This window comes from Poecilia reticulata, linkage group LG9 (assembly GCF_000633615.1).
Source record: "Poecilia reticulata strain Guanapo linkage group LG9, Guppy_female_1.0+MT, whole genome shotgun sequence".
Classification (NCBI taxonomy): domain Eukaryota; kingdom Metazoa; phylum Chordata; class Actinopteri; order Cyprinodontiformes; family Poeciliidae; genus Poecilia; species Poecilia reticulata.
Window position 1 is genome coordinate 32,846,434 of NC_024339.1, and position 25,424 is coordinate 32,871,857.

A 25,424-nucleotide genomic window follows, 5' to 3' on the forward strand; every position below is an offset into this window, starting at 1 on the left:
AATAAATCTTTAGCACTGAACTGTTGCTGTGAGACGTGAGCTGATCCAGTTCAGATGAAGAAGAATTTCACTGATGGAAAATAAATATTTAAATTTGATATTTCCAGTTGTCATCTTGAATATTGTTGTTTTTTACCTAGTTTATCATCCACAACACAAATCAAACTAATCAATATTCTAAACCAGATTCATGTCAGTTCTCCATCCTCCTCATCTGCTCTTTATTTCTCACTAACCAGGAAATATCAAAGTCTGGCTGTTCTAAAACATCTGAAGAATGTGTTTTATGTTTAAGAAGGAAAGAAGTATTTAATCTGTAGATGATCAGTTTCAGTTCACTGAGCTGGTTAAACCAATAATCAGGTTTGTTCAGATCTCTTGAATTTATCTCAAAACTGAAAAAGAAACAAAAATAAAAGCTGAGAAAACCAGTTCAGTGTCATGGAGACAGAACTGGTTGGTTTAGTGTAAAAAGACTTAAAGGTCAGATTTAAACACGTTTTGAATCAAATTGTTTAACTTTATGATTTAATGAAGTAAATGCTCATGCTTGTGTCCCATCTATGTTCAGTTAATCACAGCCACACAGCTGTTTGAATATTGAGCCATATTCATTTCCTGGCTCAGTACAAACAGCCGGCTGCCACCACAGCTTCCCCAGGTGAAATAATCAAGAAATCAAACTGACAGCCATGTTATAGTTTTCATCTATTTTTGTACTTATGCTTGTTTTCTGTTGATGTGTTTAAGATTTTTAAGTTTTATTGAAGTGCTGCTTGTTGAAGCTAATTTTTCTTTATTTCTTTATCGATTTGAATTTGCTAGTTTATTCTTAAATTTGTTTTTGTATTATTTACAGAGTTAATTTGTAGGTTAATTATTGTTGACTTTATTTATTTTTGGTTTTATTTATTTATTTTCTAAATAAAACAGGAAGTGAGGTGGGTTGGTCCACTTTCTATAAATGTAGGTGCCTGGTAAAGGACCAGCAGGCATTTGGGTTTGGGGCCTATAAGGTTTTTACCAGAGCAAGAGAGGTAGAGCACAAAGGAAAGTTTGATGTCTGTAATTGTTTTTTTAAAAAAGAGGAAAATAAATCATCAAGAAACAATCAACAAGTTTGGACATTGAACTTTCTTTTGCCCATGTTGAGAAATTTGACCCCAGTGCCTCAGTAGCGCCTTGGCGGAAATTTTATTGGATTTTTAGTTTGACAAACAAAACCACTACACATGCAGAACACAAACAGAAGTTGGAAAAATCAGATAAATAAATTTTATTTTGAATAGATCAATGATTGCCCAGGAATATGTGATCAGGATCACTGAATCAGGATCGTCTGAGTTCTGAAGGCAGGGAAGATGAGACGGTAGGAATTAAAACTGAAACAGGTTTACTGAGTGAGACGTAAATCTGCCACGAGGGAGAGGATGGGGCACTTCAGCCTGGGTTGCTTGTGGGAGAAGGAGCTGCCCGGTCCGGATTCAGATGGCCGGAGGAGTTTCTGGTTGCTGAAGGTTGCTGACAGAAGAAGCGTTGAGGGCGGGCAGGTAGTCGAACAATCTGCAGATCGAGGAGCGGATCTTCGCCAGTCAAAGGTGGGGAACCAGATGAATTTCCAGCAGAGGTTCTTAGATGTGGATCTGATGATCTCGGGTACCACAAAGGGTATTTTCCACGGCGCCACGAGAAGAAACCTTTCGAGGAGGTTACCATAACTGGCTAACACTGAGGCGCTGGAGAACCTGGTAGAGAAACAGCAAACCAGCTCCCACAAAGCCAAAACTCCAGTAACCAACAATATCTGTCATTTTAAATTTCCCAAATTTCCCTATGCATTATTTAGATTCTGTTAAGAAAATGTCTGCATTGTTTATTTTTGTATTATTTTATACTACTGATGTATTTAAGCGAATAAAAAAAATTACTTGTATGTAAAATTGTTTATTTTTGTATTTTAAATTACTTTTGAATTTAAAGGAGAGATATGCAAAATCTACTTCTGTAGCTTGTAAGAATTATTTTTATGTACTTTGATGTCAAAAAAATTAAACTTAATTCTCTCTTGGTGGTGCGTAGATTTCTTTATATTCTTTTTGATTGCATTATTCAGTCTGTTCAATTTTTTCTACTTTTTTCTTCTATGACATCAGTGTATTTGATGTGGAACTGCTAAACAGCATCATGACTTCCTGCTAATCAATTTTCAGAATCTGTCATTTTTATCATCACAGCTTCTTTGTTGTCTAAATTCAGTTTTGCTAAAGTTGCAAGTGTCCTATTTAAATCATAAGCTTTAACATCTTTAAAATCATCTGTGAATTAAGTTTATTAATTATTATTATTATTATTATTATTATTATTATTATTATTCAAACGTAACACTAAAACTGTTTTATGTTCAGACTGTGAGACAGAGCAGCTGGTTGGGAGCAGAAGCTCAGACTTTGGTGATATTAAACACTAAATAAGTTCATATTTTCCTTTTGCTCAATTCTGTGAACTAATTCAAACAACAAAAAGTATCTTCAGTAAAAATGTGAAGCATCAGATTCAGAGTCTGGTTCTCATTTTCTTCACTGTAGACAAACATCAAACTTCCTACAGTAACTTAGTATCTTTATTTAAAATCAGTTCATACAAAACAAATCAAATGAACCAACACAACCAAAAAGAAAAACATATTTTTCAACTTCAACTTTTGATATACAGTAACCAAATGTCATATTAGAGCCAGTCATATCCACACTAATTTATCTTAAATACAAAGTAAAGTTATGATTATGTGAACATTGATTTCAAAGCAGAGAAAATACATAGTATACATCATTTTAATAATGAATTCAAAGTGTCGCCTTCATACTAAATGAGCAACAAAAAGTTCCTGTAAATGTTTCGGGAAAAATGCAGTTTAATCCTTCAGTACCTGCAGTTTTATTTGTGAGGTTAAATATGCACAGCAGCTGAACAGAGTTCATTTCAACTGAAAATCACACATTCTCTCTTTTCTTTTCATTTTCTCTTCATCATTCATAGTAACTGCAGAAAATGATTCTGTTAGAATGAAGGTTTGACATCAACCTGACCTGCTGCATTTGGAGGAATCGTCCAACCAGGTCAGATTTAAGCTTTATGCTTTCAAGATAATCTGAAGGATGACTTTAATACCCTGATGGATCAATAATCTATAATCAAAATCCATTCATTTCTGTCGTCACTAACGAATGTCTGCAGCATCAAAAACCTACATGTAAAACATGTCCGTTTGTTTTATTGACCTGTTTTTAATAAAGTGTTTACCTGCATTTTTGAGGTTTATTTTATGTTTAAAATTAGATAAAATCTCCATTTAAAAATAAGATTTTCATGTCTGTTTATAAAAAAACCCATGTAGAGAATCAAATGAACTTCATTCAATGGAATTAGTAAATACAGTTATTTAAGCCAGCTTAAACACAAACATATAAAATATATTTAAAAATCAATGACTACAAAAATGTACAAAAAACCTTATTAGATATGTTACAACTAATTTGTAAATTTTAATTTTTAACAGCTTTTACTGAATGAACATCAGAACAAGGATGTAAAAATACATAAAAATTCAGATTTAAAAAAGTCAAAACTTTTGATGAATTAAGATTCAGAAACTTATTATTTTGAGTCCTTTGGAAAAAATGACAGTAAATCTACAACAGCATCTGGTTAGAAAGAAGAACACCGACTGCTTTCTGTAATAAGAATAAATAAATTCAGCTGAATAAAAACATAAAGTTCAGTAAATTCATCATGAATAAAAACAACATGAACTCATCTGATTATTGAATCCTGTGAGTCTGATGACCTTTACTGACCTTTTCTCACCTGTTGGATGATCCTGTAACTGACTGATAACTGTTTGGCTCTACATTCCTTCACTCCAGGTATTTATAACCCGTCTACAATTCAACTTTTCTCAGAAGCTTTTTAATCATTTTTTAGAACATTTCTTGTTTTATATCAAACATGATGTGTTTCACCATCATTTTTGGATTTAATCTTTCTTTGTGGTGGATTCTTCTGCTTGTTTTCTGGCTTCGTCCTCAAACTTCCTCTTTACTTCCTCCAGTTGTTTCTGATATTTTTCCTCTAGTTCTTTCCTCTCCTTCTCCTGTTCTCTCCTCCTCTYCTCATCTTYTCTCCTCTGGTTTTCATATTTCTCTCTCTCTTTCTCATATTTCTCCTGAAATCTCTTCAGTTCTTCTCGTCTCTCTTCGTCTTCTCKGTGTCGTTTTTCCCACCACTCCTTTCTTTCCGTCTCCCAGGCGTCTCGTTTYTCCTCCATCTGTTTTCTCATCTCTTCCAGTTTTCTGTCGATTGTTTCCTTTTCTTCTGATTCCTGTTTGATCTTTTTCTCTAAATCTTGTCGTTCTTTTTCCCACTGATGTTGTTGTCGTTCTTCCTCCTCTTTTCTTTTCTTCTCTTCCTTTTCTCTTTCTTCCTGTTCTCTCTCTTTCTGCTCTCGCTCCTTCCTGTTGTTTTCTTCCATCTCTTTAAATTGCTTCTCTCTCTGTTTTCTCTCTCTTTCCATCTCTTCTCTCTGTTCTTCCATTTTTCTTCTCAGTGATTCTGTTTCTTCTTCGTGTTTCTTCTGAAGTTCCTCCCTCAGTTTCTTCATTTCTTCTTTCTCCTCCAGGATCCTCTTCACCTCCTCCTGCAGCGTCTCGTTGGTGAAGCAGTTTCCTCCATTCTCCTTCACCATGGTGTCAATTTTCCTGATCAACTCTCTGACTTGCATCTGCCTCCATTTTGAATGATTATTGAACACATGGTATCTTCCTCCACAGTCACTGATCAGCTTCTTACAGGGTTCCTCACAGTCCTTTTCAACATACTCTTCAATGGACTTGTCCTCATACTCCAGGTCGTCTCCTCTGGTAAAAAGAATGATGGTGAAGTTTTCTGAATCTTCACCAAAGTTCTTCTTGATGAGTTTTAACGTCTCTTTCTCCTCCTCTGTGAATCTGCCGACATGCAGCACCAGCAGGAAGACGTGTGGCCCCGGGGCCAGCAGGCTGATGCACTTCAGCAGCTCCTCGTCCACCTGGTCGGGGGTCAGCGTATTGCCAAACAGACCAGGAGTGTCGACCACAACGACAGGACGACCGTCCACGTCACCCTTTTCTCTCTGACAGCGTTTAGTTACTGATGTTTGACTTGATCCAAACGCAAAAGCTTTTCTACCCAAAATGGTGTTTCCCGATGAACTCTTCCCAGTTCCAGTTTTTCCAATCAGGACAATCCTGAGACACTCAGGATAGTTTTTCTTGTCACCTGAAACATTGAAACATTAAATATTCAATGAAGTCTAAAGATGGAAGCAGAAGGCAGGAGTTCAGATTGTGAAAAAAGCTGAATACTTACAGGCAATCTTCTCCTTCTTGAGCTCTTCTAGTTGTTGCTGTTGTTGTATGAGTCTGTCCTTCTGGCTATTTGCAAACATTACTGTTGTATAGCTTTGTGCTGTATTGTTGGATGCACTAATCGTCTGAACCGTCTCCATCAGTCCTCTGATCTGCCGTCTGTCTCTGATGTCCAGAACTAAATATCTTCCTCCACAGATCTGGAGGAGATCCTGGATGTCCTTGTTCTCTATAAAGTTACCAACATCTGGATGTTCAGGATCTGAGTCTGTAGTGAAGAGGATGATGGTGAAGTCATTGACTCTGGAGCTGAATGTGTCCTGCATGGTGTGTAACTCTCCCTTGTCTTCATCAGTGAGGGGACCCACAGGWAGGACCAGGATGAAGGCGTGGACACCCTCAGGGTCACAGAGGGAGACACACCTGAAGGATTCCTCCATCACTTCCTGCTGAGCTTTTCCACCCAACGCAGGCATCTCCACCAGAGAAACCCGACGTCCAAACGCCTCTCCCTGGTTTCTGACACACTCTGAAGGAAGATCTGGGTGATCTAGAATGGCTTTGGCTGCTGCCGTCTTCAGTGGGTCACTTGGACCAAACAGAACCAGGTTCAGAGCATCAGGTCTTTGTTTAACTGCAACAAAAACAAAAATTATTCCAAATCAATACAGTTGTTGCTAAAAATAGAAAAATATGAATGGTCACATCAGAAAGGTCAGCTCTGTTTGATGAGTCCTCAACCCAAACAGGCATTGGATTCTCAGCTGTTGAGAAACAGTTGCTTACTAGAAGCATGGACTATTTTGAGGTTTAAATTTTACCCAATATCCAATGTTTGTTTGTTAGCAAATGCAATGCACCAGTTTTGCCTGAACCGTGAACTAACATTCGATCTGAATGAGGTGGCTGTTAATGTGAATTCAATATTTGGAAACGTGGCCAACATGGACTGAAAGGCTTCCTTCATTTCCTCCACCACCAACTAAAACTAAAGGCAGACCACAAATCTGAAACAGAGCAGAAAATCAACATCATTGTTCACAACTTCTCCTTGTGTTTGCTGATTGGCCCAATAGAAACTCTACTGGAGACAATCCAAGTCAATGGGAGAAAGTCCAGACTGAGCTAAAAGAGAGATTATTTTGAGCAGAACTTCCCTTGAAGCCAATGGCCAGACCTTAAAACCAGAGTATAACATTAAGTTTAAACTTACGGTCAGGTCGCTGGAATTCAAAACTGCTGCTTCTTCTGACGGGGGGAAAATCTAGGAGAGGAAATAAAATTCAGAAATGTTTTTATGGCTTAACTTGATAGTTATGAAAAATAAGGTCCTCTCTTTCTTTTGCCAACAAAATGTGTGGGGTTTTTTAGGTTTTGTTGACTCTAGTTGCCTTTATTTGAAAAAAGTTCAACAGGAAAGAGGGTAATGAGAGAAGCGGAAGACATGTGGCAAATGTCGCCAGGCCGGGAATCAAACCTGTGACCACCGCTATGCAGACTAAGGCTTTCATATGTGGGTCATGCTTTGCACATGCACCACCACAGAACCCCAGTAAAAAGTGTTTTTAACTCTGTTTTACAGTATAAAGGTTAAAATGAGATTCAGACATTAATAATAGATACATACATTAAAAACTAGTTCAAAACAACCCTGGAAAGAAAATGTGGCCATTTTCAAACAGACTATTAATTAATTTGAGTTTTTATCACATTTAATCGTAAATCTACAAGTCAAAAAGACCCTGATAAACATTACAGTAACATTTCCCTAGTGAAGTCTCAGTTTATTCATTTTACTCACCAGCAGCCATTATGTCCTTCACTCAGCAACTGGACAGAAAAGTAAGAGGTTAGTAGTCCCAGGGTCACATGATCTATAGTGAAAACTTATTTATGTAAACAGTTTTCTATATTTCAAACAAAACATTTTTAAATATCTCTGAATCACAGCATTTGTTTTTAATCATTCACAGTTTTCTCAGTTTTTTGGGGTTCAACAGAATCTAAATTCTCTAAACTCTTTGTTCAATCTTCAAATCATTGTGTCTCTTGTGCACATAAAAAAAGTTTCTGTCCTTCAAGTTGCAAATGTTTTTGTACATCAAGACAGTGATTATTTACACTTCTCTTACTTTTCCTTCATTTTCATTTGCTTTGGTCTCTGTTAAATTGTCTTAACATGCAAAAATCTTGAACACATCATAATGTCAGTCTTATTTTTATTTATTTCTATTAGATTTTTTCTAGATCTGTCCTGAATTAGTCATTTGCTCCCAAGTGAATCCTGAGTTTCTCTGATGTAGGTAAATGTGTGAAGCAGGAGCTCAACCAACGACAAACCTGTTTTCTGAAATAGATTGAAGGAGAATTTCATAAACCATCAGTTGGCAACAATCTGGTCTGATAACCAGAGAACAACACAGACAGAGGGACGGAGTGGACAGCCAGCGAGATGAAGAAGAGTGAGGCTGTGACAGACGAGAAGGCAAAACAGAAAAAGAGTCAGAAGAAACTGAGGACAAAATGCCAGTTACCATCAATCCAACATCAGGATTTGGTTTGTGACCCACAACTGGATGCTGATGGATTCCTCTCACCTCACTCTTCATTCTTTAAATCTACTGAGGAATGTTCCTCAGTATGGCGATGGAAATTCTAATAATGTGATCCCTACAGTACTACATGTGCGATTTTCTGTAAGGAGATTGTTGTATGTCCTTCTTATTGTGAGAAGGGAGCTATTACTACTCGTGGGATTCGGAGTTACCATGGGAACATAAATTGCGAATAGAGACCCCCAAAAACCCCATATAAGTCAATGGAGCGAGGCGACGGAAAATCCAAAACAATCCCTATTTTTGAAGAATTTCTGTGTGGTCATGATTTCACGTAGAAATGCCATTCAAACTTCAGTTTGTAGATACTTCCGTGATCTCTTCTAAAGTGAAGAAGGTACGTCGATACGATTTACAGTTTCTCCACAATGTCTCTCCAAGTGACCCAAAGTTTTCGAGTGACACTCTCAGCGCACCTGTGATTTATCAGACGATCATCATCTTGGAGTATTTGAGGAGCGAACTGCCAGCACTTTGATGCCTGAGTGTTTGCCAGTAATGGTACACAAAGACATCCTGAGCTAGTTCTCTATGTTATTTCCTCTGAATATTCTCCCAGTAATGTTCCCCTGTGAAGCCCGAGACCTGGTCTTCAGGATTTTCCTCCCTTCGTGATGCCGTGGGTCGTTACCCACTGGTTGCCCGAGTCCCTCCTTCGTCTCTGCAGAACTACAATAACCCGTTCCTGGATTCTCAGCTGGCAGTCGGCTTGCTCCTTTGCTATAAAGCAATTGTCGCCCCCGGGGGCCTCTTCAGACATTCAGGGGCCTTTGCAAATTGTTGAATTGTAACACAGACCATAGATCTATAACTTTAGCAATCATTTATTGAGAATGCTATTAAATTTTAATGCATGCAGTTGAGAAAAAAAGAATTTAATTAGAAAGTTTACTTTGTAAAAGTTTGAAGAATCATCTTGATAGTCTGATTGTTGTGTTACCATGGCTACAATATGGTGTAATCTTTGTGTTTGAGCTGGTTTGTTCACAAACACATCAGAGCAAATAATCAATAATCAGTGATTGATTTTAAACACTGGATAGAATTCATTTGGAAAAGTATAGTTAGATTTTTCATAACTCTGAAGGTTAGAAACAGGATGGTGTCCAGCCCACAGCTGTGCTGGAGACTCTGTGGTCAGACTGGTGTCGGTCATACACACATATTCTGGTCCTGTCAAAAGTTAACTGCATACTGGGATAACTTATGTTTTACTTTGAAAAACTTAATAGGATATGGAATACCCAGACCATGTAAAACACTCAATCTGGGCTGCTTCATACATGACATAATTCAAGAAGATGATAAATACCTGATAAAAAATATTGTCTTGGCAACTAAGAAAACCATCACAAAAGTATGGCACAAACAGGAAATACCAACTATGGAGCGGTGGCTGAGCATCATGGAAGAGATTTCTGTGATGGGAAAAAAATCACCCACAGACTAAGATTTCAAGAGGATCAGTTTGTTGTAAAATAGGAAAATGGAGCTACTATAGGTTTAGGGATGACACCACTTTCACAACGAGGTAATACTGACTGATTACGAAACATTTATATATCAATGTGAATCTGCTGATACCGCTATACTGTAACTGTTCAAAGAAATGTAAGTAAAAGTAAGTAAGTAAAAGAAAAAACACTGACGACTCAACTAAACATTTATAGATGACGAGCTAAATGCCTGTCTGTGGTACAGATTAGGGGTGAGGAGAAAAGTTTTTAATAAAATATGCAATATTTTATCTGGTATTTGAAAAAATCAAAGAGTTCACTTTGCATTCTTTCAACTCATAATGGCTTTATTATTTCAGATGGAAAAGTTGGAAAATACCAGTAGTACAAGATATATTCATTTATTTCACAGCACAAGACAATACAGGGCAGCAAACACACACAAAGAGAAATAAGTTTCATTACATGGTTCTCCTGTGTGCAACGTTACATTGAAATTAAAACATTTTGATGGTTGTTATTAGATAATAATCACCATGACAACAGAAAGAGAGTAAACCGAATCTAAGTTTGACATTAAAACAAAACAACTAATTATTCCCATACAATGAAAGTACAAACAAAACAATCACAAATTTTAGGCCTGTACATATTACAAATGTTATTTCAAAAGCAACTCAGGAAGCAAATAAGGACATGTCAACTATTAAAACGGCTACAATTTTTTCCATTAAATTTTAAATGAACACAAACAAATAAAACAAAAATCAAAATTTGAGTAGTTAATAAAGTCTTCAAAACCTTAAATATCCAATATAAAATCCAAGTACAAATCAGAAGCCATCATTTCAGTATTTGGCTTTTTGAGAAAGTCACCATTAATTATAGAATGAGGGGAATTTCTGGTACATTGGGTATCACAGAGGAATAATGCATCATTTCCTTAAAGTCACATCATTTCCTCTTGTGGTCGGTGGTCCCTCTGCTGCTAGCAGAGATTCTGCTCTGCGGCTGGTATCTTATTCCACTGCTTCTGCTAAATTGGACCTGCTGCTGGTACAGCAGGATAATCTAACCATGTTGGCTACCAGCCAGGAACATCCTGTCTGAGATGGGGAACGGGAGTGTCCATTCACCCAACCCCCTCAAACCGCCCCATAGGGTTTTTGATCATCTGTAGGTTAATTTAGACTGGGTTAAGTAGAACAAAGAAATAAACATTTGAAAAATGTGTGTTATTTTACCCCCCCAGAATTCAGATAAAAAACAGCCAATTCCCTTGTTTTTACTTGTTGATTTAAGCTATTGCAGCAACATTTGATTCATTTCAAGACAGACATAAAAAGATTTGACAGAGTTAGAGTTAATGTACTACAGCCATTACACATTGTCTTTCACATAATCACAAGGGAATGACAGTTTTAGTCAACATTGAGTCAATTCAATGTAAAAATGACTGGATGAGGAAAAAGTAGTATAAAATGATTAGATATTAAAAACAACTTTATTGATTTGATAATTGGTAGGGATCAATATTTTGACACTACAACCTATCGCCTGCAGCCATCAGTGAGAGGTGGAGCTGAAACTGGACAAGTCGCTGGTCCATCCCAGGAAAACTGAGACACTGAGGACAGGAACTGATGCACACAATTCAAACAGCATTTACAAATACCATTTAACCTAACGGTCATGTCTCTGGACCCTCAGCCAGTCACAGGGAAAATGTGCAAACTCCATGTAGAAAGACCCCAGACCAGGAATCGTACCTCACTGCCCACCATGCAGCTCTGGCAGGTAACCACTAACAGCATGTTGACCAGTACAATGCATCATGCAACCATTCTGAAAGCCCACTTTAGATTTACTGGTAACATCATTGACTAAAATACAGAATGTCACAAGCCAAAATACTTTACAGACAATTAAAAACTACTATAAATGCATCAATTATCAGAAACATGTCAATTTTTCAATAAACTGACTTTTTATGGTAATATCAGTTGCACTGCCAGTCAAAGAAAAATTGTAATGATGTGCATTATGCTGCTGTACTACATTTATGTTTTTCTTTTACATTTTAATGAATAAAAATCACAAAAATATATTTGAAAAAGTAGCAAACAGAATGTGATGTACCTGGCTTTAAACCAACTTTAAGACTTCAGCTGCATCTTATAGGATGCACTTTTTACACCAGAGAGTAAATAAGTTTGCACTGAAGTTGAACTCCTGTTTGCATCAACAATATTACAGAAGTGAACACCGACCTTCCACTGGGAAAAAAATCCTGTCTTTCATTTCATTGATTTCTTGTTGGTGTTTCTTCAGTAGTTTATCGATTTTTTCCTTCTGACTGTCTCCATCCGGGATGGTTTGTCTCAGTTTCTCTATCTCTTCATCGTGTCGTTTCTGTAATTCATCAAATTTTTTTTTGTAGCTTTTTTTACTATCATCTGAAACCTCTGTAATAAATTCATTTAGTTCTTTCTTGTGTTTTTTCTGTAATGTATTATATGCTTCATTTAGTTGTTTTTCAAATTTTTTTTGTAATTCTTCAATTTCTTGCTTTTGTCTTGACTCTAATTCAGCCATTTTAGAGCTTTTATCCTCTTTGTTTAGTTTAACACATTGTTTTTCTAATGCTTCCTTTTGCTCAATGTGTTTTTGTTTTAATTCTTGGATTTTTGCAGTCTTTTCTTCCTCATTTTGCTTCTCAAGATCCATTTTGAGTTTTTCCTTCTCTGTGTTTTGTATTCTTTTCATCTCCTTGATTTTGTTTTCATGTGCTCTTTTTTCCTTCTCTTGACTCAGAAGCAGTAGTATCAGGTCTGTCACCTCTTCCCTTTGTTTGTCCTGCAGATCATCTATTTGATGCTTCAAAATGTCTTCATTGTCCTTCTGTTTCTGCTGCATTTGTTCCTTATGCTGCTTCTTCAGATTCATCACTTCTTCCATGTGATCATCTATCAGTTTTGCATAGTTCTTATTCATCTTTTCTTGGAACTCATTATGTTCCTCTGCTTGTTTTCTGGCCTTCTCCTCAAAACTCATCTCCATGGACTTAATTTGATTCTTATATTTTTCCTCTAAATCTTTTCGTTCTTTCTCTTCTTGTTCTTTCCGGATTCGATCTTCTTCTTTATGTTTAAGCTCAGATTCCTCTCTTTTACGCTCATACTCTTCCTGGAGTGTTTTAAGTCTTTCTTGTCTTTCTTTATCCTCTTTTAATCTTGTCTCCCACCACTCTTTTCTTTCTTTCTCCCAAATCTCTTGTTGCTTCCTTAAATCCTCTCTGCTCTCCTCCAGTTTTCGGTCAGTTGTTTCCTTTGATTCTGTCTGACGTTTTATTTGTGTCTCTAAAGCTTCAAATTTTCTTTTCCACTCATTTCGTTGAATGTCATCTAATTCTCTCTTCTTCCTCTCTTCTTCTTCTTCCCTTATTTTTTTTCTCTGTTCTTCTTGGTGTCTTTCTTTCTCCTCTTTTGACCTTGTCTCCCACCACTCTTTTCTTTCTTTCTCCCAAATCTCTTGTTTCTTCCTTAAATCCTCCCTGCTCTCCTCCAGTTTTCGGTCAATTGTTTCCTTTGATTCTGTCTGACGTTTTATTTGTGTCTCTAAAGCTTCAATATTTCTTTTCCAAATATTTTGTTGAATTTCATCTGATTCTCTCTTTTTCTGCTCTTCTTCTTCTCTTACTTGTTGTTGTAGACGTTTTTCCTCATCTTCTTTTGACCTTGTCTCCCACCACTCTTTCCTTTCTTTCTCCCAAATCTCTTGTTGCTTCCTTAAATCCTCTCTGCTCTCCTCCAGTTTTCGGTCAGTTGTTTCCTTTGATTCTGTCTGAAGTTTTATTTTTGTCTCTAAATCTTCAATTTTTCTTTTCCACTCATTTTGTTGAATTTCTTCTGATTCTCTCTTTTTCTTGTCTTCTTCTTCTCTAATTTGTTTTTCTCTCTCTTTTTGTTCTTGCTCGTCTTTTATCTTAACCTTAATTTCTTGAATTTCATTTTCCCTTTTTTCTCTCTCCTTTTCGATCAACATTTTCTCTTTCTCCAGTCTTTCTTTAAGATTTCGCATTTCCTCGTTATGTTTTTTTTCAAGCTGCTCTTTCATTCTTTCCATCTCTTCTTCTTTCTCCTTCAGAAGTCTTTTCATTTCTTTTTGTATTGCAGCTTCTGCCTGTTGCAGCATCTCACTGGTGAAGCAGCTGCCTTCGTTTTTCTTCACCATTGTGTCGATTTTTCTGATCAGCTCAATAACTTGTCTGTTATTGTCCTGATCGTTGTTATGAAACACATGATATCTTCCTCCACAGTCAGCAAGCAGCTTTTTAAAAGAATCATCACAACATTTCTTTATGTACTCTTCAATCGACATCTTGCCCAGTTCGTCTCCTCTGGTTAGAAGGATGATGGTAAAATTCTCAGAATTCTTCCCGAAACCTTTCTTGATCAAATTTACCGTCTCCTTCTCCTCTGCTGTGAATCTTCCGATCTGTATCACCAGCAGGAAAACATGAGGGCCTGGAGCCAGGAGACTGATGCATTTCACCATCTCATCATTCACTTGTTCGTGGGTTAAAGTTGAGTCAAACAGACCAGGAGTGTCAACAACAGAAATACGCCGACCGTCCACCTCAGTGTCAGCCTTCTGGCAACATTTGGTGATGGATATTTGACTTGGAAAAGATTCAAATGTATCTTTTCTCAGAATGGTGTTTGCTGATGAGCTTTTTCCACTCCCAGTTTTCCCAATGAGAACAATTCTTAAACTCTCCGATGCTTTCTTCTCTTCATCATCTGCAACAATAAAAACATGTGACTTAAGTTTACTACTACTTTATTTAGTACTTTAAAAACAACGGCTGTAGCAAAGTACTGTGGAGATAAAATCAAACAACATTTAAAATACGGAAGGAACAATAAAATACTTATAACAATGAGAGCAATAAAATGCAAAGATGTAAAACAAAAGTGTCAAAACTAAAGTATGAAAATATTTTTTAAAGAGTTTTAAAAGTGGACAATAAACAATTATTGATCAATATAAATAATACTGTCTGACAGAAAGAGCCAGCTCAGGGGCAGATAATTAATTACCATAGCAACGGGTCCCAGCCAGAGGCAGTCAGTAGTCTCTCAAACAGTCTCAGAGAGGTCTCACAATGCATTGTGGGAAGAATAAACATTTCCTGAGACTATTCATATTTTGGTTAGATAAAATGATTTCTCTGAATTTTTGAGTGTGAATCAAAATTCTTAGTATGAAGGCTGAATAATTTCGAGAAATAAACAATTACCGACTGTCTTTATTTTATTTTTTTTTATTTCGGACCGTGAGTGAGAACAACATGTGCGAAGTTTATAGTCGTCAGTCTATGAATGAATTTCATTGCGCATTGAATGCAGTTATTATGCAGTTAACCAGATCAACTATAGAAACATGATGATGGATCTATCAAGAGCTTCGGACATTGTTGATGAATGGTGTCAAACCCATCAGTTTCTATTCACAATGGGTAAGTCAAGCTGTGCGAGTCTGTAAACTAAACAGTGAAATAGTATTGGCATTTTGTCTCAGGACATAAAATTGGTTTTGCAAGCCAGAGCATTAGCATTGCAACTAAAAGAGCTTTGAGCTAATTTTCGTACTTATTAGCCAGTATGTTAGTACATTGAATGGACTAGGTCTATGACAGACAACATGCTAGTGATGCCAAACATGCTACTGGTAGCAATCATGCTAAGATTAGCATTTTGGCTAATTTCACCTTATGCATTAATTTTAACAAAATTTAATGGTCCAAGTACAGCTTCATCAACATGTTTCTGACTCTCCACAGGTTATTGACTACATTACAACTTTCTTTAGCATTATTGCTAATTTTTAGCATCAGAATGCTTTATTAAAGATCCAATGGGCACACTTTGGCAGGCCCCGTAAAATTTCTGCAGGAATTTTTTAGTTTGTTACTCTACTATTTGAAAAGGATTTGCATCTGTAATTGTATCTTGTTTAAGCTTATTATGTGGTGCCTTTTGATTCGCTATTGTCTAATTAGTTTATGAAAGATGAAAGAACTTCCTCATTGTAGAAGTCTGGCCCCTGGAGTGTAACACAGTCTTTTGACCGTCACTTTCTATTTGTTTTGAATCTGTTATTTTTTATTTTCTTTTATTAAATCCAGTAAAGACTTAAACATAACCACCGAATTCAAGTTCTTTTATTTTGAAGAAACGGGGCTAGACTAGTGAAAGATTGCTGCACTTACACTGTCAAAATAAAACTGAATTATTATTCCGAATATAAATGCAGAACTCTTAAGTTACTATATTCTAGATGCCAAAATGTAGTTTTGTTTGATCAAAATGCATTTTTAGATAACTAGAATGTGATTACGGATATTCAGACATTTTATGTTAAAAAGATCTGCCAAAGCATAACGGTTGTTTTAACCAGCCAGTTTCCAGATTAACCCCCCCAGACCTGCTCAAAGGCCTAGTGATGTCAGGCGTTTTCCATCCTCTGTCAAATAACAAAAGTTTCTTTTTAGTTTGGTTGCCAAACATACAGAGTCGTAGCTCTGTGGAGACATTGATTCCCCGGCTCTCAGCAGCAATGACTTTATGGGATTCTTCTAAATAAGGTTGATTCCATTAGAAATAAAATTATTGGAAGATGACAGCATCACTTCAGTAAGTGATGCTGCACTGAATGCAGCTACATAACCTGATATGTATCTGGACAGTTTGAATCAGTTGAGCTTTCTGAGTTGTCAAAAACTACAAGGTTGTCACAAGTTTGATTCCCAGATTTATGACCTTTGCCACATGTCTTCCCCATCTCTCACAATGCACTTCCCAGTTTGACCATTCTTAAATAATGCGAGCCAATAAAATGATAAACAGCCTTTCCTTTTTGATGACGCTCATAGTTAGACTGGCTTAGGTTGAGTTATTTCTGTAGAAATGTAGCCACAGGATGCTGGATGACAAACTGGTCATGTTCATCACTGACTCATTTTCATCTTCTAATTTGCATCGTTTGCTGTCATTTCAACTGTTACCTTTTTTCTCTTATTTTTCTCTCTATAGAAGCTACTCCTGGTCTGGTGTTTGGCTGTGATTTCTTTCTGGAGCATCAGCTGACATAATGCTGCCAACACCAAACCGTTCTCTCTGCCCTACTATTAACTTTTTACTTTTATGAACATTGAAAATAATCCTTCATCAGTTCATCCGTTTCTTTTTGTGCTCTTTCTTCTCAAACCTCCATTCGATTATATCAGACGACTTGTACTGAACCAGATTCTTACTCTGGTTCTGCTATTATTATTGTGATAATATAACAATAAAAACTTAAAGTACTTACAGATATCCTTTTTCTGCTGCAGTTCCTTTATTATTTGCTTTTGCATAGTGATGTCTTTCTCTTTTTGCAGGAGTCTGTCTACTTGGGCTTGTGCAAATGTCACAGATCCATAGCTGTTTGGCTTGTTTTCATCTGCATTGATTCTTTTCACCATCTGTATCAGTCCTTCAATCTGCCGTCTGTCTCTGATGTCCAGAACTAAATATCTTCCTCCACAGATCTGGAGGAGATCCTGGATGTCCTTGTTCTCTATAAAGTTACCAACATCTGGATGTTCAGGATCTGAGTCTGTAGTGAAGAGGATGATGGTGAAGTCATTGACTCTGGAGCTGAATGTGTCCTGCATGGTGTGTAACTCTCCCTTGTCTTCATCAGTGAGGGGACCCACAGGTAGGACCAGGATGAAGGCGTGGACACCCTCAGGGTCACAGAGGGAGACACACCTGAAGGATTCCTCCATCACTTCCTGCTGAGCTTTTCCACCCAACGCAGGCAGCTCCACCAGAGAAACCCGACGTCCAAACGCCTCTCCCTGGTTTCTGACACACTCTGAAGGAAGATCCTTATGACCTAGAATGGCTTTGGCTGCTGACGTCTTCAGTGGGTCACTTGGACCAAACAGAACCAGGTTCAGAGGTTTCAGGTGTTCATGTTGGGATCTGCTGATCTCGTCTCTGAAGGTCAGATATGTTCCTCTGTTCTGATCTATGATCGTCTCAATCTGAGTCATTAACAAACTACAATCATTAGTATTCATGTTGTAGCATCTTCCCTGAACCAGGCTGATCAGATCACTGACAGAGGAACTTCTTTCACTGTCGTTTGTGAAGATGATCATTGAATGTCTGAAGACATTTTGACTAAATAAACTCAGGATGAACTTCAGAGTTTTCTTGTTCTTTTCACTGAAGTCTGAAGGTTTCACCAGCAGCAGCAGAATATTTGGTCCAGGATAACAGAGTCTCACACTTTTCTTCATTTCTCTCTGGATTTTCTCCTCAGTCAGACTGAACATGTCAGGAGTTTTTACCACTATTACTGGTTTTCCTCTCCACTCTCCACAGGAGGCCACACTGTGTTTGGGTTGAAGAAACCTTTGTTGATGAAATTCCTCTTCTCCAATGATCAAGTTACCAAGTTTAGTCTTTTTTTCCTCATTTTTCCCCAACATCATGATCCTAAAACCAGAGGCTGCAACACAGAGAAAATTAAGAAATAACACAATTATTCACAAATCACCTCATAATTATCAAAGATGAACAGTTTAGACAACAAATGTTTGTAAAATCACATATTTTGTTTCTTGTCATCAGGTTATATTCAGATTTATAGACAACAGAGGCTTTAACACATTCTTTACACGTCTGCACATGAGAACCGTCACAGTGAAGCATGGATCTTCATACCTCATGTTTTCTATTTAGTTATGAATTTACTCAGTTATTTAGTTTCTTCTCTCCTGTTCCAGTCATGTCTTGTCCTGTCAGAGTTTATTATAAAAAACAGAAACAATCCAAACATTTTTTCCAACTTCAGACTGAAAGTGTTGGAGAAGGTTCTCCTTCATCTCCTTTGGTATTACTGAAATATTTCATATTGGGTTTGAAGCAAATCAGTGGTGAAAATGCTCTTTAGAAAGTTTTAAACCCCATTTTAACTGTTACTGAATAAGATTTTAACTGTTACTGAATAAGAGGGATTTGGCTATTTTCATACTCTTAGACCTCAATGCTATGATTCTGCAGATCAGGAGCTCAAGTCCAGTCATCAGAGTTACCATCCTGCAGCTTCAGATGCTTCCCTGCTCCATCACACCTGAATTAAATGAACGGTTCGTTATCAGGTCTGTTCAGAGCTGATCCTGGTCTGTTGGAGTAAAAGATGCATCTAAAAGTTACAGGACAGCAGCTCTGAGGACTGAACCTGAGCTCCTCTGGTGTAGATTATGGCATCCTTATATCTCTGCAGGAGCACTTTGGTGGGATCAAAGGGATTCACTTGATTTTTTTAAAATTCATACCTAAACAGAAGTTTTACAGTTAAGCTGGGAGAAAATATATTCCTCAAAAGACCTGCTCTCTTGTTTCTGGGGCTCCATCCTTGGATCACTTCTTTTTTGGATTTATATGCTGCTTTTGGACTTAATTGTCCAAAAAATATGCCATTCAATTTTACTACTATGCAGATGACTCATAGATCTACCTAATCCTGAAATGAAAATGTAGAAATCCTCTAAGGCCTTTCTGGACGGCCAAGATCTAGATCATGTGAAATTTTACAAAAATTTGTTAACAGTTTGTTGTGTTTGTCACTGATCTCTATGATCACAATCCTTCTTATAACAAAGACTTAAACAAACCCTCTGTGAGAATCCAGGGTCTGATTTTCAACATTTCAGTTTTGACAAACACATTATTGTCATTAAATCTAGTTTCCTTCATCTTCAGCTCCTTTCACAGGTGAATCCATTCCTCTCTTTCATAGACTTTGAGAAACCTGTACATGCTTTGACTTATCTTATCTTTTTCAGGTGTCTGTTGTTATTTCATGGCTGCAGTTGGTCCAAAATGCTGCAGTACTTTACTGACTGGCTCTTGGAAGTGAGACCATATATCCTTTATATTCACTTCTTTTAATGCTCCCAGTTAGCTTTAAAATTGATTTTAAGATTTATAATTATTTTATCATCTGTTTGTAAGACATTGCGTAGTTTGACATCCTTCTTCCTCTCTAATCTTGTGAATGTGAACATTCCTTCTAGATCTCTGATGTCTGCTGAGCAAATGCCTCTAATTGAAGATCAGACCTTTGCAGTCATTGTACCAAACTTTTTTAACAGATTTTCCCTTCACATCAGGACTTCAACAACAGTAGACACTTTTAAATCCTGTCTACAGATTTTAATTTCTTTGCTTTTAAACCAAACTGAGTTCTGATCCATTACTGGTGTTGTTTATTCTTAGGCTTTTTAATATTTTATGTTTCTTGTTATTTAACCTTTTATCCTTTGTTATTTTGACTGTACAGAGCTTTGGTCAACTGCTGTTGTTTTTAAATGTGCCTTAGAAATAAATTTCTGTTTGACTTTGCAAGCCGAGTCGAGACAGATTCATGTTACATGCATGTTAGGTAATAAATAAATTACTTTGGGGAGTGAGTGTGTTTGTACATAAATGTCAGCTCTGTGTCTCTTTGCTGCTGTGTAACCAGGTCTCTTCAGTAAATGTACTCACCTTCATATGACAGATGAGTCTTTAGTATTTTTCCACTGAAACCTTTAGAAACAGGAAGTTATTACATGTCAGTTTGTAAAATAAGGAATAGTTTGTCTCAAAGTTTTATTGATATTATTCTCTGAATTATTCCTTCACTCACCAGCAGATGGATCATCAGAACCTGTTGCTGCTTTTCCTCCCTGGTTCTGATGAAAATCCTCCAAGCTGCTTCTTGGTTCTTCAAACTCCTTACATCTCACATGTTCTCCATTGTTCTCCTTTACAATCTGACCAAACCGAGTCAGCAGCTCTGGAAGGTCAGTTTCCTCCATCTTTATGTGTCTGTATCTACATTTTATGATCATCTCCTTAATTAGAGCTTTGTTTATAGAAGCTTGCAGAGGGATGTAGGGTAACATCCACCCGGGCTTCAGACTCAGTACAAGTGAATGATCAAATGATCGATCACTAAAGGCTTTAAGGACTGTGTAGATCCTGTTTTTTTCCTCCTCAGTGAAGTTTTCAGGCTGAACAACCAGCAGGAACACATGAGGTCCAGGAGCAGAAGCTGCAGCACATTTTCTAATAAACTCTGTCAGGCTGTCTGTAGTGGGAAACTGAAGATCTGGAGTGTTGATGACAAATATTTTCTTGTTTTCCACTTCTCCACCGATTCTCACACAAGACTGAGCTTCATTTTTAAAACAATCGTCTCCCAGTATGAAGTTTCCCACTAAGTTCCTCTGAGACCAGTTGCCTCCCAGCAGAACCAGCCTGAGCTCAGACACTGAAATTATAGAAACAGAGAGTTAATGACAGCTCAATGAATTAGGAAAATAGTTGGAAGCTCAGTTTGAAAGTTATTTTTCTGTGGATTAATAAAATAAGATGAACTACAAAGACATGAAATGACTGCTGTGAGTGGTGGAGATGGTGGTAGGAGTTCATCCTCAGTGGGTTGCCTGTTTGATTCCTGCGCCATTCACCTCCATCTGTGTCCTTGGGCAAGACGCCTCACCCACCTTGTTGCTGCTGGTGGTCAGTGAAACTGGTGGAGACTGTATGGCAACCTGGACTTTGTCAGTGTTGAGTGTTTACTGTCCAGTAGCTTGCCATCATCAGTGTGAGTGTGTGTAAAGAGTGTAAAAGGGGCCGGCCCAAGGCATAAGCAAACTAAGCATCCACTTAGGGCCACAGGGCCAAAATCAGCCCTCAGTAGAGCTGATTTTTTTTTAGTTATAATTTCTATGACATTATAATATCAAAAACACACAAACTTGTCAATGTCTGACATCGTCTAGCAAAACATTTCTACGTCAGGCTACATGGCTGCTACATGGATTAGCTGCTCTATGCTGCAGTTGGGATTTGTTGTTTGCTGCTGGTTACAATCATTTTGTGGCTAAAATAAACATTATTTTTCTATGTTATGTGAAACTTCTGTTAAAATCATTTGAAGGCTCAGAACCCGTCCAGTACCGGTACCGGTCCACATTCCAAGGAAGAAAGACTCACCTGGTATAAATTACATTTTTAGCTATTGGAGTTAAGTTAATATAAATTAATTTAATCAAAGAATGTCATGAATATGTGTGTAGGGCTGCACCGATTGCAGTTTTCTGGCCGATCCCTGGTTACCGATCGTTAAAAAGCCTGAGCTGCTGATTTTGACTGATATAGATTTTATTTGTGTGAAATGTCGCTAAATATAGCAAGAAAGTCACTGAGTTCCCACAGTGGGGTGAATATTGTTAACTGTTAACATTCAGACCTGGTTGGTCAGTCAAACGTCTCACTGCACAGCAGAAAAGGACAGAGACTGATTTGTAAACCTTTGCTGATGAAAAGATTAGGGGATAAGATCAGCTTCACATGTAAGTATCGGCAGATCACGATCCCCCACATTTAAGGAAATCATCTGACCGATAAATGTATATTATACATGCATAGGATATAATGTAAACAGCCAGAGATGCAATCAGTTTATAGCAGGTGTGTGAATGATCTAATGATCAGACTGCTGATTGCAGCCAGTCCACATTGTTAGCAGAACTAGAGGGCCCTGTTGAGAAAAATGACTATTTTTAGTGTTTAACACAGTTTAAACCTTTTTAGAACAAATTTCTTAAATTTGAACAGGTTTCTGTTAGTGATTTGAAACAAAAACTATTTGCTGGGTAGAGACTAGAGACTGCAGATCTCTAGTCTCTCCTGCAGACTAGAGATCTGCAGGAGAGTTTCTGCTCTGACCCCTGGGGTCTTATCATTAAAGATAGGAGGTCATAAATTAATATATGCAGGAAGGTGGAGGACAGTATCACTTGAATTACTGTGAGAAAGGGCCTCATGCATAAAGCAGCGTGGCCACAAAAAACATGCGGTCCCATATTTTACACACAACTCTGCATGTATAAAAATTAACTTCAAAGTTTGCGTAAATATACACACAYTTTATCACTGCCGTGAAAATGTGCAGCAGCTACACAAACCTTTTCTGTGGACAACATGAAACTACAAAGCATCAAAACTCACTAAATCCACTGAAGTCTGACTATCAGTTATTTATTCCAAGAAGCACCAAACCCATGTATTTCATGATTTTAATATTTTATTATTTAAACGTAAATGATGAGACTGAACCGCATTTATCCTCAGACAATAACATAACACACACACATGATAAATAAAATAAAAATATAAGGATGTGTATATGTGCAGCAAAGCTAAAGATGTATGAGGGCCGCACTGGGATAACACTGGAATTTCAAACTGTCCGACTTCCTGCTTTAGAAAACTCCAAGCCGCTTCTTTGTTGTTGCGGTCATTTGATTGTCTGACTTCAGATCTTACACATTGAYACTGACTGACCAGCCAAACCATCCAATAGTGTCAACAATAAACGGCATTAAACACGATCAACAGAAATTATGACCTGCACCTGCATCCTCAAACATACAAAGCCAGTATGGCTCCCATTCATACCTTCAGCCACGCCCACCCCGACACACCCACCACCCAGGCGTCAACGCTGTGTTCTCCGTCACCTCAATCATCATTCATTTCATTCATATGGTTCAATGTAAAAACCTCACTCAAATGTAAATAGTACTTTTCCTCAGTTTTTGTCTCACTTTAGCATAAAATGCATCTATGGGATAATTTTATTCTCTTAAGAAAACAGGGTTGGATCAACAGATTAACGCCAAACAGGTTTGATTATTTTAAGGTGATCATGTCTACAACCTACATAAATAGCTGCGCAAAGGGGCAAACCTTTGTGCCACAATTACACGGCACAAGTTATTGTGGCACAGCGTTTTGGCTCTGATGGAGAACAATGGAGGATCCAGAGGGAGGATTGATCACAGATCATATTGATCTGATGGTTTATTGGTGTTTAGCTTCATCCAGACTGATCMTCCTGGGTCTGAGCAGAACTTAGAGCTGATCGGTACCGGTACCGGTCCAGCTGCAGCCTCCCGCTCTGTGAATGAGCCTTATGGACATAAAGCATCTTTATTCTGTAACTTATTCACATGATTCTGCTATTAATAAACGTCCAGTTTCCCCCAGAGACCCTCTGACTCTCTGTCTGCCCTGCTGAAGGTTTGCTGCTGTTCTAACAGGCATTTGCAGGACCTCTTGTTTTATTTTGTTTAAAATGTGTTTTTATTTCTGTGAGGTGACATTATGTGTCCTCAAAGCAGCTTTTAAATAAAATATATAATTATTACAGGAGAGTTTCTGCTCTGACCCCTGGGGTCTTATCATTAAAGACAGGAGGTCATAAATTAATATATGCAGGAAGGTGGAGGACAGTATCACTTGAATTACTGTGAGAAAGGGAACTTTGGTCGGTTCACGTAACCAGAATGAGAAGTCTTCCAAAACTAACATCTGTTTTGGTGGAGAAGCTTTTATTTTCTTGCTTCCTGTTTCCGCATCACATCCTGTGTGTTCCCACTGCCCTCCTCAGTTCGTGCCAAGCTGTGCTGGGGAGAGGTGAGCATACAGAGCTGTTTCCTGTGTGTATTAATATTCAAAATGTCCTAAAAAGTATGTTCGTCAAACTCACAAGTTGTAATATATTAATTGTTTTATGTTTAGCGCAGCACTGCTTTGGGTAGCTAATTCCCATGTTGGTGACAATTTTCGAGTTTACCGGGCCAATGTGTTTATTTTTGTTCTTTTGGTTGGTTAAGGTGTGTGTGGGGAGGCAGGAGCCCCGGAACTGATGTGCTGAATGTATTCTTGTTTTGAACAGGAATAAATCTGCCCTACTGCTGCAACACTCCCAGGGTCGTCTGCTGGTTCCCTTTACCCATTACACACAACGCAGAGTAAACACAACAGATGAGTCAGATGACGGCGGCTTCAAGTGCATCCACCATCTCCACCCAACTGGCACATAACTCACAAAGAATCAAGCGCACCCATCACTCGCACTTAAGCTCAGCAGGCAAATCTATAAAGTAACTTGGCTGACAATGATCTCTGCAGACAAAGAACCTCAACTGAAAGCTTCCACAAAGACACCACTGGTAGGAACGGACATTATTCACAGTTTGCATCATTCAAATTACATTCAGTACTGTTGTTAGTTTATAAATCACTGAACGGTTTAGTACCATAATACATTAAAGATCTGTTATTGCTGTACCAACTGTCTGGACCCCTCAGGTTCTGGTTCTGCTCTGCATCCAGAACCAGAACCAAACAAGGAGAAGCAGAATTCAGCTTCTATGTACCATAGATCTGGAACAAACTTCCAGAAAACTGTAAAACAGCTGAAACACTGAGAGCCTTTAAATCTAGACTAAAACCAGCTGTTTAAAGCTGCCTCTACAAAGTGATACAAATAACACGAATGGCAATTTCAAAATTATTCAGGGAAACAAACATTAAATTTCAGAAGAAATTGACAAATATGGCTGGTCTTTAGATGCAAGTTTGAAATGAGAAATTTGAGAAGTTAAACTCACTGTCAGGTGGTAGAAAGTCATAGCTTCTGCTTCGTTGTAAAGGGCTCCCATCTGATGAAACAAAAAAATACATTAGATCATACTGCGCAGCATTTCAGGTTTGAACATAATGGGAACAAAAGTTGTTTTAACTTTATATTCTTATAAGAAATCATTTTGGTTGGGGATCATTCTTTCACTGTTCAACACACTGGATCATTTCTACCCAATCAGCAGGGAGGAGGCAGGCAAGTGAAAACAGTTTACTTTACAAAATGAGAAAAGGCAAAAACTAGTGACCAGCAGCCTCATGCATAAAGCAGCGTGGCCACAAAAAACATGCGGTCCCATATTTTACACACAACTCTGCATGTATAAAAATTAACTTCAAAGTTTGCGT

At 37.7% G+C, this 25,424-nt stretch overlaps 2 protein-coding genes across 3 annotated transcripts in view; both read right to left on the bottom strand.

The window, feature by feature from the left end:
- Positions 1-3,388: 3,388 nt before the first annotated feature.
- Positions 3,389-25,424, bottom strand: part of LOC103470786 (GTPase IMAP family member 8-like) — a 32,951-nt gene continuing 10,915 nt past the window's right edge. Inside the window, exons 2-6 of one of the 2 annotated variants that reach the window (XM_008419453.2) lie at positions 7,743-7,870; positions 7,204-7,232; positions 6,616-6,666; positions 5,404-6,036; positions 3,389-5,313 (exon numbers count right to left, since the gene is read on the bottom strand). In XM_008419453.2, coding sequence (XP_008417675.1) covers positions 4,034-5,313; positions 5,404-6,036; positions 6,616-6,666; positions 7,204-7,213 — 1,974 coding nt within the window. In that variant the 5' untranslated portion in view covers positions 7,214-7,232; positions 7,743-7,870 and the 3' untranslated portion in view covers positions 3,389-4,033. The remainder of the gene's footprint in view (positions 5,314-5,403; positions 6,037-6,615; positions 6,667-7,203; positions 7,233-7,742; positions 7,871-25,424) is intronic. The other variant, XM_008419452.2, reaches the window with a different exon arrangement.
- Positions 11,018-17,925, bottom strand: LOC103470803 (GTPase IMAP family member 8-like). The gene is made up of 4 exons (XM_017306547.1): positions 16,849-17,925; positions 13,211-14,276; positions 12,313-12,706; positions 11,018-11,101 (listed from the first exon to the last, which is right to left on the bottom strand). The coding sequence occupies exons 1-4, from the start codon at positions 17,861-17,863 to the stop codon at positions 11,018-11,020; spliced, it is 2,559 nt and encodes an 852-aa protein (XP_017162036.1). The 5' UTR covers positions 17,864-17,925.